Source organism: Lathamus discolor, chromosome 4 (genome assembly GCF_037157495.1).
Source record: "Lathamus discolor isolate bLatDis1 chromosome 4, bLatDis1.hap1, whole genome shotgun sequence".
Taxonomy (NCBI): domain Eukaryota; kingdom Metazoa; phylum Chordata; class Aves; order Psittaciformes; family Psittacidae; genus Lathamus; species Lathamus discolor.
In genome coordinates, this window is record NC_088887.1 from 117,905,868 (window position 1) to 117,921,531 (window position 15,664).

Genomic DNA, 15,664 nt, shown 5'->3' on the forward strand with positions numbered 1-15,664 from the left:
CTCACAATTACAATTTCACATTAAATGAGTGGAAATCTGAATTCTTTTTGGAAGGCTACAATTACAGCAGATTATTATGCTCCCCTCTAATTACTGCATATAAATACACATCATGTAACACACTTTATTGTACCCTGTTAGTGTACTTACAGTAAATAGAAACCAATACGCTTCACTCAGCCCATGTATTTTGACACATCGAATTTAGCAATCTATCTTCATTACAACCCCTTGCACTGTTACTGACATCCTACTCAGAGCTACACTCAAGCATCACAGCAGGAAGATTGATGAGGCTTGTATATACTGATTTGAAGGCATTTGAGAGGCACTGCTACTATTCTGATAACACTAAGTTGGCTAAAAATTAGCTGCACTAAGCCAACACTCTGCTCCCACTTCTCCTCCTCTATAATTATGGTACATGACTCGGACGTTGAAAGGCTGAGGCTGTTGTAATGGTATTTTAAAATGTATTGTCTTCAGTTGCTTTGTCACTCTTGAAGAGATTTGAAGTTCTGACCGTGCTTACTAACACCTATTTTTATTCTTTAGAAAGGCTTTGAATGTCCAAGATTTTCACCATGACAAATGTTAAAAGATTACTTCTGAAAAAATCCACAGTGGTAAATTTAAACAGTTTGGAGGAACAGAGAGACACTAAGGATGCAATTTTCAAAACTGGCGAAATAACTTAAAAGCCTGCATCACGTGTGCTCATCAAGGAGAAACTAAATAGCCTCAGCACTTCAGAAGCATCAACTTGCTATATACTGTTATCAAGAGGATGAAAAGGTCATCTCTCACTCAGGTAATTTATCCCTGCAATCATAAAGTTTCAATGACTGTTGCTAGAATTGCACACTGAAGCCTGTAGCCCTTTTGGCTCATTCTTTTGCTAAACATGGGTCTTGCCCAAGCAATTCTCAGCAAACTGAACTCCCCAGCAGTGGAAGTGTTTTGCAGAGGCTTTCTGTGATGGAAGCATAAGAAACCCAGTATCCGTAACAGCATGTTCAGAAACCACTCAGGGGGAGAAAGCACGTGCTCAGATCCACCCTCCAGGCTGAATGCGCAAGTCAATGAACTGCAGCCCAGTTTCAACAATCCTCTCCCATCAAACTGTACAGGTATACTGGAAAGCAGACCAGGAATTATTCATATTATGGACATCTCATGATCAGCTGACGCAATGCAAGGATGCAGATCCTGCATGAAATGGTTTAATTTTTAAGTTTGTTACTCGACTTCCATCACTCCAGCAGCTGTTGCAGAAAATCACACAGCAAAACCACTAGTGTCTGTGAAGCTATCAGACCAGGAGCTGGAGGCATCTACAAAAGACGTGGGCAGAACAAACCAGACAGACTATTTTCTGTGCTTTTTCTATAGTTCAAACTCTAATATTCTCCACTTCTAGCTTTAGTAAATTAGCATAATACCATTGCAGATAGAGTCAAGTGTTAACATAAAGATTATTAGAAGACAACACATGTAGAAGAAGAAGGAAGTAAAAGAAGGAAAAAAGAGGGTCATATGTCCAATTATTGAAGGAGAATAAAGACAGACCACCTGAAACCTGCAACTGCACCTCACGGAAATGCATCACTATTGTCATTTATTTGCAAAGCAAGCAGGTAACTCTCAGAATTACATTTCTTGCTTCAAATAGATATTTAAATTCTTCATCCCAACTACAGAATCTTTAAGAAAGTCTGTGAAATAAAGCAAAAGCTTTTGAATTGCTTCATGTGAGAAAGCAACTTAATCAAGCGGTCATTTTCCTCCCGTTTCAGGCAGAACCATTCCATTAGTAAGAATCCACTAAAACGAGACCATCCTGTATAAAATTCAAGACTATCCATTTTAAACCTAAGCAGAAAAAATTCTACCTGACAGAAAGCACTGAATAAAACCTGTAGCCATACAAGACATTATGAATGTGCCACCACCCCCCCAAAACAACCAAATTAAGCGCTCAAGAGCTGAAAAAATGAAAAACCTGGGAGCCAAAATACTTTTTTTTTAATTCTTCTACCCCCCAAAACCCCAGAAACTCCAAAACCACCCAACCCTCCCCAAACAACATCCCCAAAACAAACAAATCTCAATTATTTTAAAAGGGTGTCTTGCTCATGCATCTTTTAACTCAGGGTCTTGACACGCTTCTGCACTCACATTGGGACATACTTTTTGGTAAGTCCTGTGGCATGTAGTATTAAAAAAGTCATGGACACTCGTCCATGCATCCTAATAAGATAAATAAAGGAGGATGGAGAAGAGATGCACAGCTAAGCTGGGCTCAGTACTTACTTTACAACAGACTTCTTGTGTATTTACATGGTGAGTCACCTAGATTCACCTTTCCAAAGCATGGCAGCCTTAAAAAATCAATATCCAGTCCTTTCTGGTATTTAATGTTTTCTCCAATATGGGTAGGGACAGGTATCTCCTGAAGAGCCACCCTAAGCCATCACCAGACGAGGTGGAGGTCTGGATGAGCATTGGCACTACACACAGTTACAATGACATCTGCTGTCTTATATCACCTTGTTTCCCTAACAATTTCTGAGAAAGAGATGGAAATACTGTTACTAATGGAATTTGCTCAGTAAGTATTGGCTGCTATGGGTATAATGTCCCTGTCAAATTCTGGTAGGAAAAAGACAGGCTTATTAAAAGTAATTAAAAAGTTGTATCTAGGAAGGGTCTGTCACATGCACTGGGCAAAGGGGAGCAAGGGTTGCCAGGTCAAGCACAACTCAGAGCTTTTCAAAGGGAGACAAGTTTGCTCTCCTTTATACCAGACAGACTACTGGCAAAAGGGTATGAAATGAAGCTGGAAGGGAAATACTGTACTATTGGGAGACCATGGTTGTCTTGGCAATTAAGGCCTCTCCAGGGGGTTAATTACACACAGAGAGAACCAGGCATTTTAGAAAACATTTTCTGAGTGTGTCACAAGAACAAGCACAGCTAGGCCAGCCTGGCTTCAGATCCCCAGCAGCCTATCTGCTCTGATCCCCAGGAACGTGCCTCCCAAGAGGCAGTGATTCATCAGCACCTCAAAGACCTGATTTGGCCACTGGGGCCATGTCCCCACCAGAGCCTCATTCCCTTTCCCACACGCTATTCCCAGGTTTCTTTTACAACAGTGAGGTCCTCTCCACGCTTCCCCTGGACACCCTGCTCAGGTGTTTCTCTTCTCCGTAGCCTGCCCTCCACTTCACTCCCCATTCACAAGCCTTGGAGCACCCTATGACACCAACTTCCCTCTTTGAGTCCTCAAAATCTTGAATATGGTTATTTTCTCAAAAGAGATATAATTCAGGGGAAGGAATATTTTAATTTGTATTGATGACTAAAGCCTAATTCCTATAAGTGATTGTTTTCTTTTATTTTTGCTGTTAAGAGTAACACTTCCCCATCTGTATGGGAATCCTCTGGCAAATGTGGATTTGGCGTGGTCTCTGAGGCAAACACGAAACTGGAAAAGATACTTACAGATCTAATATTCTCATGAATAGATATATTTAAAAATCAATGCCAGTTTCATTCAGTTTGCAATCTTCTCTGACAGTATAAACTGTAAAGCTTGCGGTTTTTGGAACACATGATTACTAACTTTCCAACTTATTTATTTCCCTACAAAAGGGAAAATTGTTTTATTTCCCTCCATTTATTTATGGCCTGGAATGTGCAAGAATCTGCAGTGAATTATCAAGAAAAAAGCCCAACAAACTTGTAGAGTAATAAATTAAACCTTGTCTCATGTTCTGCACTACCTAAAACAATTTGGGATGTCTAACAAACAAAAATAACCATGGAATATGCAAAAGTATATCTCACTACATTTTGCTGCCAGATAGTGATTACATTGGGAACTATTTTGTCCAGATACTTTTTTACTTGTATGGATTTCAAGAGAATTTCCTAAAATACTTAGTGGGAATGGTTATGTGGGACAATAGGGTTCTTTTTCACTTGTACCCACATGAATCAAGAATTCCTTATTTCACAAATTCCTTACTTCACAAGAGAACATAGCCAAGGATCTTCTATACCCAAAGGAAAAAAACATAGCATGATGTACAGCAACATGAAGGAAAACATGTAGTAAACCCAGTAATTTACAAGTATACCACTCCACTTCCAACATATGTGATCTACTTACAAACATTCACCTAAGGGCCAAGGGAATGGTTTAGGCACTCTTGTTAGAAGGCAACTTTTAACTTGAAAATTGTCACTGATAGTCCAAATAAGTGGAAGATGAGAAATTATTCATGAATTCTGATGATGCAGTGAATGTGAGCAACATCATAGTTTGCGCTCATGCAGAAGAATAGGTTGTATGTTAGAACTGAGATGCAAAACTGAAGGTAAACATGTTTAACCCGAGAGACTGAAAATCTTGGCAGGGTTGTGGTGATTCAACCACTAAAAAATAAATTAAAAATTGCTCTGGATATCCTAAACTTCTGCCACAAATAGAATTTAAGGGCTACAATAAAAGGTTTAACTGAAGCAGATGAAAGGTGGAGAACAAGAATTGTGCACATTTGGTCATTTTTTTCCTGTGCTTGAGAATTGCAAAATGTATTATTTCTTCTGTATAACCAGGCAATTCCCATCTTTGTGCAAGTAGTATATTGAGAGAATGGAGAATACTACTCTCCTGGAACAGGAAGGAGTGATTTTAAACCACAAAAATCAGTTAACCTTTTAACATATATTTTCCACTTAATCTTACCTCCAGAAAATGCTCTGCTTGCTGTTCCCGATCCAATTTTCTTGACGTGGTTGTAATCAGACCTGTGAAAAAAGGATGATGTTTGATTGTCAATATCCATTGAAAAATACATGTCTCTATCGACCAGAAGTAAATTCATTTTTTTAACACTCAACAGAAAAAAATCTATTTGAAGCTGTGTCAGACACAGATGTCTTGACATCTGTCAAGCATGTTGTTTCTCAGTCCAGCTATTATGAATTTCTGACTAACAATGGATCTTTAAAGAAAAATGATGTGAGAAAAGGAACTAAAAAGCAGTTAGCTCCGTACCTACAATTAACATGCTACATTTAAAAACTTCCTAAAGAATCACTATTTGTCTTGTGATTAAGTGCTTCAATGAGTCATTTGCATTTGACTGAAACACTTCCATAAAAAAAACTTATTAAAGATTTCAGAGTTCTCAAACAATTAATGGGATAAGATGCTGATTACTTCCATGCCAAGAATACTTGACAAAGGAGGTTATTTCTGTAATAACTACTTGTATACATAATGATTTCCAAATGTAATCATTCTAACACATTAAAGGTTTTGTATGACAATTTCATCAATTTGTTCCACGCTCAAATTGAGCCTTTAAAATAAAGTACCATTTTACATAAGGATGAGCAACATATCTTTACTTTTTTTTTTAAGTAATGTACTTTCGCAAATTATTAAAGTCTTGTGAGATTTGTACCAAGGAAAGAAAATGAAACACTTACAAAGTTCCCTCCAGGAATGCAACGCACATCTTTGATGAACACAGCTTAGTTTTTTTTTTTTGCTCTCACTAGAGATTTAAAGGGCAGATTTGAGTTTCCCCTCTTACAAAACTTTTTTTTTTTGTATCGGAAAATGCAACATGTGCTTGTTTTGTCATAAATTCTGATGAGCATAAAGGGACCAACTTTTCCTACAGATAAAGCTGGTTTTGCAGAGACTGCCAGTGAACAGTCATTCTCAAGAATTTCTTGTCTCTAAGATTACCAAGAAAGACAAGAAAATAAGTACTCCCTAGGTTACCTAATATACTTATTTAACCAGACCAGCCAAGCATCTATACAGAAATTCATGATGACCCTAAATTCTCACCCCACCTCCCCACACCCCCATCAGCAACATCTTACAACTACATAACACCTCTAGTGCCGGAAAGCTTCTACAGCTACAGCTTCTCATACACTGTCACCTTTTCCTTGGAGGCGTCGCTTTTTATCTACTTTGGTGAGAAGGACTGGAAAGTAACAGGATGAAACGAACAAAGGGAAGTCCACTCTGCTTCCAGTATACCAGACTTGTTACAAGATCTACTAGACCACGGAAGTGACACCCAAGGGGATGCCTCACACTAGACCATGTTGCGTGCCTGTTATCACTGAAGGGTTTTTTTTTCTTTTCCTTTTTTCAATGTTGAGCCTTTTGGACCACAATAATGGTCAAGAGTGCCTTCAGATTTGAATTTCCTTCTAGAAGAGGTATATGAGCACGTCTTTATGATAAAACTGCCTATATTTTAAGCACAGCAGTTCTGAACAGATTTAGCATGTCAGTCCTAAAGGGCAGGTAACCAGACCATCACCATCAGTTCTGCAGATCAGATCCTTAAGTATGGTGCTAGCACAACTAGCTGATTTTGCTTTAAAGGCAGCTCTACACACAAGTACCAGTTCTGGGCAATTTCATTAGTTTTTTACAACACTCTATATAAATAATTGGTCATTTGTGTGCAGTCATGGGGCCTCTAGTTTCCAGTCCTGTTCTCTGAGGAGCTCTCCCATCTGACACTCATGGTGGCTCGTTGCAGTCTCCTGGCTGGATGTATATCTGGTCCTTTCAGATTATAATACTGTATTCCACGGAAATCTGTTTGAATCACCAAAACTGAAAACAAAATAATATTACATTCCAGTTATGTCCTAGACTACCCACAGCTTTAACACTCCAGTCTCAAAGAAATTAATTTCATGGGGTTTATGAAAACCATGCTGTGTTTCTCCCTCCTGCATTCAGGACTCTATGCCATAGATACACAGTAATAGTAATATTTAGCAGGATGTAGAAATTTATTTTTGAGATATTGGTGCAACTGAGAGAAACTTGGCTTTGCACAAGACAATATATCCCAGTTTTAGTTCTTCCCTAACTGAATTAACTTGTCATACTCTGTTATGGTGTAAAGGCTTTATCTAAAGGAAACAACTTAAAGACAAAAATAAACCTAAAGAAATGATGCTAGGCTGCCCTGCTGTTTATGATATAAAATCACAAGGGGACAGTGACAAAAAATAACCCTTTCTTTTTTCCCATCTTCAGTATGTGCTGCAGCTTTTCTAAACACAGCCATCTGGATAACTGTCCAAAGCCAGTTGGGAAATACAGCACAGATTTATCACAAAAGAGTCAAAACCACTAACAGGCTTCAAAAGCACACCTCTCACATGCCTTCTCTCAAATTTCCAGGGAAAAATCATGGTCCTGCTAAAGAGGAGGAGATATTCATAACTGCGATGATTCTTAAAGAGTCATGACAGTGAAGAGGAAAACTGAACTCAATAGAAGTTATTTACAATAAAACCATCAGATCACAAGCAAGGTTATGTGATTCTATTCCCAGCATTTCATACTTTTGAGTTTCTGAATTGAAGCATCTCTCTGCGCATCCTGGCACATCTGTTCCTCAGGACATATAAAAGAACTGTTTTGAGAAACTCTGAAACACTGCTTGAGGTAACTGTATGTTCTTATATAACTTGTTTTCCTGTAACACCTATCACTTTTGCTGTCAGAGAACTTTTCCCACCCTAACAAATGAACAATTATTGCTTTCCTCCCATTACAGAGCTTCAAAATGCTGGAAGGTGAATAAGCTCACCCTGCACATGTCCCATTATATCGCAGGATACGGTGACAAGTCCCAGCTGACACGGACTGGGGAACATACTTCCAGCACCTCACTGTACACTGGATAGGATCATCATTGTCTCCTGCACCATTCCCCTCTAAAAGGAAACTCAGCATGTGGACAGAGAAGAAATGGCAATGTCCTTCGCCCCATCACCTTATAATCTGCATAGGAGAACCAGAAATGTGAGGTGGGCAATAAGGCAGACCTACCCTACAGCTTAGGTGTAGTTACAGTGATACGTAAGAAAGAACAGGACCAACACTAGGAAATATTGACATTTTAATCAGTACATCAGCCTATACAATCTTCAGCTGATGCCTCATCTTGGAAACAAATCACCAGTTATTAAGGCTGAGACGTGATTAAGACATTTGACCAACATTTAGCACTGATGCTTAGGACAATGATTTTAGCACATCAAGATGCAAAGTGAAAAAAAGGAAAAGTTCAGTGAAAGAGATCAAAACCCACCTGAGTTACTTCACATTTGCAATGAGTGAAGCATGCAGTTACTAGAGTGAAAGTGAAGAAAAAGCTTATTAGCAAATGGTAACTTGATCATAGGTCTGATGTCTTAGAATTAGTGCCAGGTATGTGTGTGGATACATGTGCATCATCCTTCATGGTTGAAGATGACATAATACTTATGAATTCAACAGTACAACTAATGCTTTATAATAATTCTTTTGGGTAGAAAACTGCATCTTTTTTAATAATAAAGCCAGCAAACCTGAAAAAAGGAGCAGCAGTTTGTTGGTTCTATTGCGTCACCTAAGACAGGCTTTGTTATTTAGAAGTGGAATAATGTTCTGTCTCAAGCTGAGTCTTTTGTGATTATAATGTATTTTTTATTTTAACAGTAGTTCTGCTTGGATGCTTAAACTTGTGGCTATGCTAAATGTCTTTATCTGAGGAATATCCAAAAGTATACATCACCCTCTGAAGACACCCAGGTAATAGGCTCAATCTAATGCAATTCCACTGCAATCAAAGAAACTCTGTAAATTTATGCTAGGAATCTCTCTCAAATGAATGTAATCTTTGCATTCTTATTTTTCAGTCAAGAATACATGAAAAAAACACAGAAAATTATTAATCTATTTAACAAACAAACAAGGCAAACAAATTTATATTCAAATGTAATTTGAGGCCAACAGCTTTCGTTTTAAAAAGTTCAGTAACTATATTTCTATTTGCATACCCAAATTCTTACTTCCCAAGGAGGTTGCGATACCGCCACGTAATCTCACCAGAGCTCCGAAATTTAATTTGAATTCTGACATTTTTGCCAATCTTTATCAGAATTTGTTTTATACGCTACTGGAAATATAAATAAATTTAATAGGATGGCCTAAAGCTAACAGAGATACTAATGTTTCTGGCTATTTTTATTACTAGCTTGACAAGAAATGTCACTTATTCCTTGGAAAAAGTCCAGAGGAGGGCCACGAGGATGATCAGGGGACTGGAGCTTCTCCCGTGTGAAGACAGGCAGAGAAAGTTGGGGCTGTTCAGCCTGGAGAAGAGAAGGCTGCGTGGAGACCTCATAGCAGCCCTCCAGTACCTGAAGGGGGCCTATAGGGATGCTGGGGAGGGTCTCTTTGTCAGGGACTGTGGTTACAGGACAAAGGGTAATGGGTTAAAACTTAGACAAGGGAAGTTTAGATTGGCTATAAGGAGGAAATTCTTTCCTGTTAGGGTGGTGAGGCACTGGAATGGGTTGCCCAAGGAAGCTGTGAATGTTCCATCTCTGGCGGTGTTCAAGGCTGGGTTGGACAGAGCCTTGGGTGACATGGTGTGAGGTGTCCCTGCCCATGGCAGGGGGCTTGGTACTGGATGATGTTAAGGTCCTTTCCAACCCTAACTATCCTATGATTCTAAATACAGGATAACATGCAAGCAAGGTGAGAATCTTGAGAAGGGCAGACAAAGTGCGGAGAAGTAAAAGCAAATCGTGACTTTTCAAATCTTAGATGAATTTAATGCTGATCAAAGTGAAGGTGATAACCAAAGATGGGGGCAAATAATGACAAAACTACACTAGCCCAGACTGTCAGCTGAGGATCGTGTACTATCGGAAAACACTGCTTTAGAATTTCCATAAATTAGCACTAGTCATCCAGAGTAGATCATGCACATAAACCTTAATTTATATGCTAGGAATTTAAGCATGCATTTGTTTTCTTAACACTTTCTGTTCTGGAAAACTCAGGGCATTTGCTACCCCTGTTCTTGCCGTAAGAAAGGCTGACAGCACCTGGACAAATGCAAACCTGTCTGCTAACTCTGCCTTCCGTGCTTTAATTAGAGCAGCCAATTGCCAATTAGGATTTTCCACTTCAATAACCCATGCTTGGCCTTCAGTTAGCTCTCATTTCCCAGAAGGGTTTTCATGCAAATAAAACCTTTGTGTCTGTGTGTGCTTAAGTTGATAGACCATGCTATACAAATACCTACATATATACTGCATATACAGTCTAATATTTGAGTATGTGTATGTCTGTATGTGACCTTTTACATATACCCAATAAGTTGAATATTAAAAATTATCCCCAAATACACATATTTACAGAGGTATATTTAGATCTAAGGTTTACTGATATTCCTTCTTTCAACATACATACATTATATTAAACTTTTGTGTGAGAAACAAATTAATTCATGGACTTTGAGAGCCACAGAAAAAATTAATTCACTAAGGGCTGTTAAATGCTACGGCTACTAGCCTTTTATGGCTATTAAAAGCTATGGCTAAAGAAATCTCTAAGCACTGGATAGCTTGAACACTAGCACACAGAGGGAAACGTTGCCGTGGGTTTGCTGCTTCTGATCATTGCTCTCTATGCATCCTGAACAGCCCATGGCCATAGGCAAGACAGCGAACTAACCTGACCTTTGGCTTAGAAGAAATTCACATATTTTTCAATATTATGGCACTTAGTGACCAAAAATCAGTTTGCCGCAGGCTATTTTCTAACACAGATTGAATTTGCCTAATATGGCTCTGAAGGCAAGGAGAGTTCAATAGCCTTCTCCTTATGAAATTAAATTATTTTCATTCAACCTGTGGATGGATAACCTTACCTGACGTACTGTTTAAAAGATAAGAGAATCTGGTACAGAGAGACAGTAAATTTTACTGCTGTCTCTTGGAGTGCTGCAAATTTTATGGTATAACGAATAAATTAAAAAAAAAATTAAATTTTAAAGAACTCTTTTATTAATTCCTCATTTCCAAACTTTGTTTAGATGAAATATGAAAAGAGTATATGACAGGTAACGAGCAGGCTAATGTAAAAGAAGCCGAATACCCTTCTCTGTTCTAAGTCGAAGGCTGAGTGTCTTCACAGAGGTAGGAAGGTGAGTAAGAGAGCAACGTCCTTCCCTTCCCCAGCAAAAGACTAAAAGGATTCAATTTACCGCCTGTTTTACTTTCCATTATTAAATCATCTTTTTATTTTTTTCCCTGCTATGCATATTCATAAAATCCATTTCATTAAAAAATTACAAGTGTAGGATGAGTTAGAAGAATGTACTGCCTGGCTGCAGATCATAGTGGTACATCTACCCTGTCCACTTGCAGAACAGCCAGGCAGGACAGGGCCATATATTACAGGGCTTATACATAACTCCCATCCAGACATGGTCCGGGTGGAGTAACCGAGGTCTTGTTTCAAAGCCTTCTAGTCCCTAGTTGTTGAAAGAAACTTTCTCCTCATTAAGATACTTACCTTCAAAGAAAACATATTTGAGATGGAAACAAGAATGTAAAATTCAAGAGCTTTCTCTGCAAAGGTTTTGTGCCCCATGAGATGCACTGAACCTCTTGCAACAGTAATGTTATCCTGTCATAGTCCAAAGTGGATATGGTTCCCCATCTGCCTTTGTCAAGAATACTTTAAGGAACAAGGATACGGAAAGAAAACCACATGAAGATATCAAAGGAAATGTTCTGTAGAGTTACCCTTGAAAGATCTGCTTAGGGAGAAAAATGCCTCGGGATTGTTTGCTGAAAATACAGGCTTTTAAACCCAACATATTAAACAGACAAAAGGAATAAGTAAAACAAACACTGCTTTTCCAAAAACGTCCCATAAATTCAGTGGCTGGTTATACACACTGCTTGTTCACCAGAGCCCCAAGGCTCAATTTACGGAAATCCATAAGGGAATGTGTTGGTTTACAGATGAGTTTACTAGAAATCTCAAATATTTATTAACAGTACACACAATGGTGTGTACACACAGCATTTCCATGTATATATTAAACACAGAAAAGACACATATCCACTGAGAAATACAGCCATCAGCTGTCAACTGTCCCACTACTCTTTGAAAGCAAATTTAGGACTTTACACAGAAAGAAAAAAAGGGCAGACACAATAAATAGCATTAGGATTTCCACCATATATGCAGGCAAGTAAAACTATCGTGTATTCCTAACCACAGAAATGTTGAAATGAATAGCTATAACCAGGGTAATTTTATTACCCACAGGCAGTGAGAGGCGTTGTAAACACTCTAACAGCACATTCATCTCCTGCAATAAATTAGGGATCGACAAAATGAAATTGAATTTCAAAGATAAATGATACAAAACGATGGACATTTTACTTGGAGATGTAAACAAACATATCAATTTATATAATTACACATGTAAACCTCTAATTTAGAAGGACTGTATTCTGATCTAAATGAATGATACTTCATTGAACAAGAAGGAGAACCCACCAGGCAAGCCTGTGCAATTACGTGGAGGGCTGCTGCTTTATTGTTTTTCCTGAGGTGACAATGAAAGTGAAACGACCTCTTTGAAACAAGGTAGGTATAAAAATTGATTGCTTTTAAAAACAGTTATGTTTTCTAACGTGTTGTTATGTCTGGAAAAAAAAGCCAACAAAGGAGAAGCTGAAGCAAACCCTTTTTCTTCCTCTTTGGTTGTTCCTTCTGTCTCTTGCTAAGAGTTACCTCAGTTTATTGCTGAAAATATCAAAACTCTGCACAAAATGCGCAGCAAACATTCGCTTTGATGAAGAATCTGGATTATGTTTTCCTTGAAAGGCAGATCCTGGCTTTTTTTGTTCCTAGAATCTGTTTAGAATGACAAAATGGTGTCCCAGTCTGTTCAGTGGAACAGGGGACTCGGAGGGACTCCCTTTTGTCCCTTCAAAACTCAGCCAGCACAGTCCTCAGCAACTGTAGGCAAAGCCACCACTCCCTTAAGTATTCTCCATTTTAAAAGCAGCTAGTTTTTCTGTTCCCCACATTCCTCCTGGAAGGCTGTTTGGGAACATGATTGCACAGCTGAAAGCCCTGGTTGCCAGACAGACTGCATTTATGAGCAATTTGCACCTGCATTTTGGTCAACTAAACAGGCCAAGCTCCACTGGCTTCCTCTTGCCCTCATCCCTCCCAAGTCTGATGGATATAGGCTGAACAGTGCGCTCCAGATAACATCTACATAGCCCTGCTAAAGCAGCCTAATTACTGCTTTGAGTGGATGCACGTACAGCAGAGTGACAATCTTGTTATTAGTCCTCAAATGTACCATTTTGTCTACTCTGCTAATGAATTTCTACTCTTCAAACCCCCAGGGATCCTTTCTCCCCACCCCCCACCCCCCCCAACTCTCCTGTTTGGATGACACTTGCTACCTCTGGCTCAGAGTAAAATCCCACTTCTGAAGCCATCATCATTGAAGAAACCACCAAACAAAAAAAACTTGCCTTGCCAACACTTGAAGTAATCTGTTAACGTGTGCCCTTCAGCATGCAAATTCCTCTTTCAAGACTCATCATTTTTATTTCCTCTTTAGCCAAACCCATATGCACATACCAATTCGACTATTAATCTCTATGTCCTCATACCTCATAAATTCTGCAGTGCAACCGTATCAAATGCATTTCTGAAGTCCAAGTAGATGACATACAGAGCATTTCCTTGGAACATCATTTATCTTATCAGTGACATCAAGATAGGCTGATACAATTTACTTCTGGTAAACCCATGAGCACTTTCATCCCATTTCTATTTATTTCCATGTTTTTAATTACACTGTCTTTCTTCAAAATATGCTTGAAAGCCTTGCAGATGACAGAGGTCAGATAAATAGTTCTGTGACTGCAAGGCTTATTTGTTCACCCTATTTGTTATCTCCCAGTTGTAGTTCAAATCCCAGATTTAACAATATCCCTTAATAATTACTGGCTAGGAGTTTAGTTTAATGTGGCAGTTCTTTCACATTTCTGGAGTGGAGATTATCATAGTTATTCTTACTTGCTATGGGAGTGATGGTTTGGTCGGGAAGAAGCCAAATACCAAATAGCTGTGGACAGCAGGGTGAAGTCTACAAACCTGCCTGCATCAAACCGCAGCCACCACCTGACTGCGGTCACTTTGGACCATAAAACTGCTCAAACTGCAGCTCCCAAAAGCCTACCCTAAAACATGATTTCTCAGGGATAGGGTGGTAAAGCCACATCAAATACAGTGAAAAGATTAATAAAAATGAAAAGATTAATAAAGTCAAAGTGCCCAGGCTGCACTGGCTCCTCTAGCAGCATTGATGGACAACTTCACTGTGCTGTCATTGTAGCCTGAGTCATCTCTTAGGGCTGTGATGCTCTGAAACAACTGAGCAAATGCCCTCAAGGGACTGTCATGCAGGGGCTTAGCTCTCTTCAAACTCTTCACATGGAAGTTCACAGTTTTTGGGATAAGAATGTTTTCAAGTTCAAATCCTTTATCTAGGCTCAAATGAGCATGTAAGAATAGAAATAGCATTCATATCTTCTTTTGTTTTCTTGTGCAGCACCGCCTAAAAACCTAACTGCTAATATGATGCCTCAGCACAGATTTTAACATCCCCCTGCATCGCCTTCATTTTCAGCAGAAATTACAGAATTCTATTTGGGTTATGATTAGCATATAATTACTACTGGCAGGAATAGCTATAAATACATGTAACTAGTGGCTAGCTTAGTAACCAGCACACATAATCATTATACAATTTTCTTTAATTTTTTCTGTGCACAAAGGCCTCATAATTCTGCACAAGTGACAACTGAGCCTAACTAGGCTCTGCTTATAATTTATGCTAATTCATTTCACTGTTTGCAAGAAAGAGGACTTATAGCATCCATGGTGGGGGTAGGTGCTGCCACTTTTAGTGGAAAGGGCCTATGCAAATACTCTGCACCGTGGGCCTGAATACATCATGGATTGCCGTTCAATCTCCTTCTTCAACATGTTATGACAAAGGAAGTGAAATATAATAACAAAACCTTCTTCAATGCATGCTTTTGTACAACATATATATACAGGTCACAGCATGATGAAGTCCTGGTATTTTCCTTTCTTAGTTGTGGAGGCGGTGTGGAGGGTGCGCAGGGCACAGCTGTCAGTTATTCCTCCTAATCTAGACACCCTCCTTACCTTTTAAAGAGAAGTCATTTTGCATTTTTCCACACACATGCCCTCAACCCAAGGGCTGTTCTTGACAATAGAATCACAACGCCGGCTTTTCTCCCGACTGCGCTCAAAAGAAAGGCGTTGATCCCTCATTACCAGCTATTGTCTCCAGCTCAGCAAAGCCACAGGGCTGCGAGAGCGGCTCCTTGTGCTAACTGCAGATTCCCCAGGTCGACTCAATCTCAGCTTCATCTCTAATAAAAAGAATGATTCATTGGCGAGGTGACCTTTCTGATCCAGAGGCAGAATGCAGGGCTGTGGAAAGAAGCCTCATAGAAAAGATATATGGCTGTGTTTCTTTACATGCATCTCACAGATAGACCTCAGCACTGTCAAGATGCGCTGCCCTTCCCAAGGTGGTCTCCTCCTAAGAAATTGCACTGAGACACCTCTGCTTGCTTTCCAGCTCACCGTCTGTCCTGCTCTGTAACCTCAAATGAGACATTTTCTGTCTCCATGCTTCCGTTTTCCCTCCTATAAAACTGCGGTAATTGATATTATTCTTTGTAA

General features: G+C 39.2%; 1 protein-coding gene across 1 annotated transcript in view; it reads right to left on the minus strand.

The window, feature by feature from the left end:
* FAT3 (FAT atypical cadherin 3) overlaps nt 1-15,664 on the minus strand; it is a 425,194-nt gene that overhangs the window by 138,225 nt on the left and 271,305 nt on the right. The window contains exon 4 of the mRNA XM_065678787.1: nt 4,754-4,815. Coding sequence (XP_065534859.1) covers nt 4,754-4,815 — 62 coding nt within the window. The remainder of the gene's footprint in view (nt 1-4,753; nt 4,816-15,664) is intronic.